Source organism: Gadus chalcogrammus, chromosome 7 (assembly GCF_026213295.1).
Source record: "Gadus chalcogrammus isolate NIFS_2021 chromosome 7, NIFS_Gcha_1.0, whole genome shotgun sequence".
Classification (NCBI taxonomy): domain Eukaryota; kingdom Metazoa; phylum Chordata; class Actinopteri; order Gadiformes; family Gadidae; genus Gadus; species Gadus chalcogrammus.
In genome coordinates this window covers 1,016,770-1,021,769 of record NC_079418.1, presented here as the reverse complement: position 1 = coordinate 1,021,769, position 5,000 = coordinate 1,016,770, and the positions used below count along the sequence as shown (strand labels likewise).

General features: G+C 46.7%; 1 protein-coding gene across 1 annotated transcript in view; it reads right to left on the bottom strand.

Annotated features, from left to right (window-relative positions):
• The window catches only part of LOC130385358 (guanine nucleotide exchange factor DBS-like), a 56,565-nt gene that overhangs the window by 33,877 nt on the left and 17,688 nt on the right, over positions 1-5,000 (bottom strand). The window contains exon 5 of the mRNA XM_056593844.1: positions 1,377-1,493. Within this exon, the coding sequence (XP_056449819.1) occupies positions 1,377-1,493 (117 nt within the window). The remainder of the gene's footprint in view (positions 1-1,376; positions 1,494-5,000) is intronic.

Sequence of the window (5,000 nt, the reverse complement as noted above, 5' to 3'; positions counted from 1 at the left end):
GTCTGACTGGGGGGTACAGTCACCCTGTCTGACTGGGGGGTACAGTCACTCTGTCTGACTGGGGGGTACAGTCACTCTGTCTGACTGACTGGGGGGTACAGTCACTCTGTCTGACTGACTGGGGGGTACAGTCACTCTGTCTGACTGACTGGGGGGTACTGTCACTCTGTCTGACTGGGGGGTACAGTCACTCTGTCTGACTGACTGGGGGGTACAGTCACTCTGTCTGACTGACTGGGGGGTACAGTCACTCTGTCTGACTGGGGGGTACAGTCACTCTGTCTGACTGGGGGGTACAGTCACCCTGTCTGACTGGGGGGTACAGTCACTCTGTCTGACTGGGGGGTACAGTCACTCTGTCTGACTGACTGGGGGGTACAGTCACTCTGTCTGGCTGGGGGGTACAGTCACTCTGTCTGACTGGGGGGTACAGTCACTCTGTCTGGCTGACTGGGGGGGTGCAGTCACTCTGTCTGACTGACTGGGGGGTACAGTCACTCTGTCTGACTGACTGGGGGGTACAGTCACCCTGTCTGACTGACTGGGGGGTACTGTCACTCTGTCTGACTGACTGGGGGGTACAGTCACTCTGTCTGACTGACTGGGGTGTACAGTCACTCTGTCTGACTGACTGGGGGGGTACAGTCACCCTGTCTGACTGACTGGGGGGTACAGTCACCCTGTCTGACTGACTGGGGGGTACAGTCACTCTGTCTGACTGGGGGGTACAGTCACTCTGTCTGACTGACTGGGGGGTACAGTCACCCTGTCTGACTGACTGGGGGGTACAGTCACTCTGTCTGACTGGGGGGTACAGTCACTCTGTCTGACTGTGTGTGTGTGTGTGTGTGTGTGTGTGTGTGTGTGTGTGTGTGTGTGTGTGTGTGTGTGTGTGTGTGTGTGTGTGTGTGTGTGTGTGTGTGTGTGTATGTAGTGTGTGTATGTAATGTGTGTGTGTGTGCGTGTATGTAGTGTGTGTATGTAGTGTGTGTGTGTGTGTGTGTGTGTGTGTGTGTGTGTGTGTGTGTGTGTGTGTGTGTATGTAGTGTGTGTGTGTGTGTGTGTGTGTGTGTGTGTGTGTGTGTGTGTGTGTGTGTGTGTGTGTGTGTGTATGTAGTGTGTGTGTGTGTGTGTGTGTGTGTGTGTGTGGTGTGTGTGTGTGTGTGTGTGTGTGTGTGTGTGTGTGTGTGTGTAGAGTGTGTGCATGTAGTGTGTGTGTGTGTGTGTGTGTGTGTGTGTGTGTGTGTGTATGTAGTGTGTGTGTGTGTGTTTGTGTGTGTATGTAGAGTGTGTGTATGTAGTGTGTGTGTGGGTGTGTGTGTGTGTGTGTGTGTGTGTGTGTGTGTGTGTGTGTGTGTGTGTGCCCGTTGCCTCACGGTGCGGTGGGAGATCCAGGTCTGGTGGTCGTACTCCCTGGCTCCTCCCAGCTCCGTGGTCAGCTGGGCGGGGTCGATGTAGGCGTGGAGCTCCGTCACAGAGCTTAGCATCACCACCTACACCACCATATAGGGCCATACGTTCACTACACCACCATATAGGGGCATATGTTCACTACACCACCATATAGGGATATACGTTCACTACACGACCATATAGGGACATACGTTCACTACATCACCATATAGGGACGTACGTTCACTACATCACCATATAGGGACGTACGTTCACTACACCACCATATAGGGACATACGTTCACTACACCACCATATAGGGACATACGTTCACTACACCAGCGGTCCACAACCCCCGGGCTGCGGACCGGTACCGGTCCGTGGGTCATTTGGTACCGGTCCGCAGAGAAAGATATTTATTTATTTTAATTTAAAAAAAAATACATTATTTCCGTTTTGTTTATCCAGTGGTGGGTAGAGTACTGAAAGTCTATACTCAAGTACAATTACTTCTTTCGAAATCTACTTGAGTAAAAGTAAATATTCACTCGAGTAAGAGTTAAAAAATACATTATTTCTGTTTTGTTTATGCAGTGGTGGGTAGAGTACTGAAAATCTATACTCAAGTAAAACTACAATTACTTCTTTCGAAATCTACTTGAGTAAAAGTAAATATTCCCTGGAGTAAGAGTGAAAAAGTACTTTGTTATAAAGTTACTCAAATTACAAGTTACTTTACATTTTTGTATTGGAGTGCTTGGATCAGTGAAAAAGACATAACGTGTTATAGTGAGTGAGTGAGAGAAAGAGATGCACTTAAAACTCTTGCTTCATTTTGTGTATTGTTCATTAAACATAGCTACATAGAACAATACATACAACAAAAAAATGTAATTTAATTTCAAACAAATTTACACAAAAAACGTAAATTAACTTCAGCTCTGTTGTGCATATGACAAAAGTGAAAAAAAAAAGTGAAAAGTACTCGTCGTTACTTTTAATGTTTTATTTAGAAAAATGACCGGTTTCCCTTTGTTACATCCGTGTACGAAGCACTCTTGTCACTTGTCTCGGTCATGGTGTCGGTGCGTGACGTTGCCGCTCAAATTCAACCCAGCTAGCAAAATGAGTAAAAAACAAACGTTGTTTAACTACTCGGATTAAGGAGGTTGCACCTGAATGTGAGTCTACGCATTGTGTCATTCACAGGGAAATGCTGGCTAGCCGAAAAATACCTGCGGAACTTAACAGCGCATTGAATGATGTTGTTAAAGTTATTAACCACATCAATACGACATTAACCACAACATGCCCTTAACTCGCGCCTATTCGAGCAGCTTTGTGAGGAGATGGACGCGGAGCACAGACACCTACTCTTACACACAGAAATAAGATGGTTATCCCGAGGGAGATCGCTGGCCAGAGTGTTTGAATTACGAGAGCCGCTGCAGAGATTTCTCTCAGAAAAAATGTCACCGCTGGCAGCACATTTCAGTGGCGAGGAATGGGTCGCAAAACACGCTTACTTGTGCGACATATTCAACGTGCTCAATGAACTAAATCGGTCACTTCAGGGGAAAATGACAACTGTCTTCCAGTTGGCAGATAAAGTAGCTGCATTTAAAGCCAAACTGGATTTGTGGGGACGGCGCGTGAACAGAGGCATATTTGACATGTTTCAAACATTCGCGGGGATTTTGGAAGAGACTGAGCCCGAGCCTTCATTCACCCAGCTAGTGCACGATCACCTGTCTATGCTTTTCAATGAGTTTGAGCGCTACTTCCCAACCACAAAAGACCCACGAACTGCCAAGGAATGGATCCGCAACCCATTTGTCAACAAACCAGGGGAATCCAGCATGTCGATGCAAGAAGAAGAGATCGCTGCTGGAGATCGCAAATGACGGCGGCCTTAAAAGTATGTTCGAAACAACCACTCTGCCGGTGTTCTGGATCAAAGTCACAGCAGAATACCCTGAGATCGCCACAACAGCACTGAAAACCCTGTTGCCATTTCCGACATCCTATTTGTGTGAAGCGGGATTTTCTGCAGTGACGGCAACCAAAACTAAATATCGGAGTAGGCTGGACGTAAGCAACACACTTCGGGTGTCATTGTCTCCCATTATTCCTAGATGGGACCGTCTCGTTGCAGGGAAACAAGCTCAGGGCTCCCACTGATTTAGCAATAGGCCTAATAGTGAGTTGTATTTTTCATGCACTTTATATTTGTTTTTGTGTTCTGTCTTATTTTGAAGGCACGTTTAACCGTTACCATAGCGACCAGAGAGTGTTGGGGGCAGAGCCGCAGTTATTTACTCATGTTATGTTGTTTGCACGTTGTTACGAGTGCGCTGCTAATAAAGTTGCATAAGAGTACACAGTCGATTCACGTTTATTATTATATTTAGAAAATACCAGTTTTTATTTTATTTTGTGTATTTATCCGCCGGTCCGTGAAAATGTTGTCTAACATTAAACCGGTCCGTGGCGCAAAAAAGGTTGGGGACCGCTGCACTACACCACCATATGACTGGGCCACCATTCACTACACCACCATATAGGGCCATACGTTAACTACACCACCATATAGGGCCATACGTTAACTACACCACCATATAGGGCCATACGTTAACTACACCACCATATAGGGCCATACGTTAACTACACCACCATATAGGGACATACGTTCACTACACCACCATATAGGGACATACGTTCACTACACCACCATATAGGGACATACGTTCACTACACCACCATATAGGGCCATACGTTAACTACACCACCATATAGGGCCATACGTTAACTACACCACCATATAGGGCCATACGTTCACTACACCACCATATAGGGACATACGTTCACTACACCACCATATAGGGCCATACGTTAACTACACCACCATATAGGGCCATACGTTCACTACACCACCATATAGGGCCACCATTCACTACACCACCATATAGGGCCATACGTTCACTACACCACCATATAGGGCCATACGTTAACTACACCACCATATAGGGCCATACGTTCACTACACCACCATATAGGGACATACGTTCACTACACCACCATATAGGGCCATACGTTCACTACACCACCATATAGGGCCATCGATCACTACACCACCATATAGGGACAAACGTTCACTACACCACCATATAGGGACAGACGTTCACTACACGACCATATAGGGACATACGTTCACTACAAGAGCATATAGGGCCATCGATCACTACACCACCATATAGGGACAAACGTTCACTACACCACCATATAGGGACAGACGTTCACTACACCACCATATAGGGACATACGTTCACTATACGACCAAATAGGGCCATACGTTCACTACACCACCATATAGGGACATTCGTTCACTACACCACCATATAGGGACATACGTTTACTATACGACCATATAGGGACATACGTTTACTAAGCGCCCATATTTGGACATACGTACACGACCATATTCGGATATAATTAAGCAATAGATCACGACAGGCTGTGGTATGTGCTCATTATACCACTGTTAAGGGGCATTGTCCGGCCTCGACGCGCAGCGGAGGGCCGGCGACCCCCTTCACAGTGGTATAATG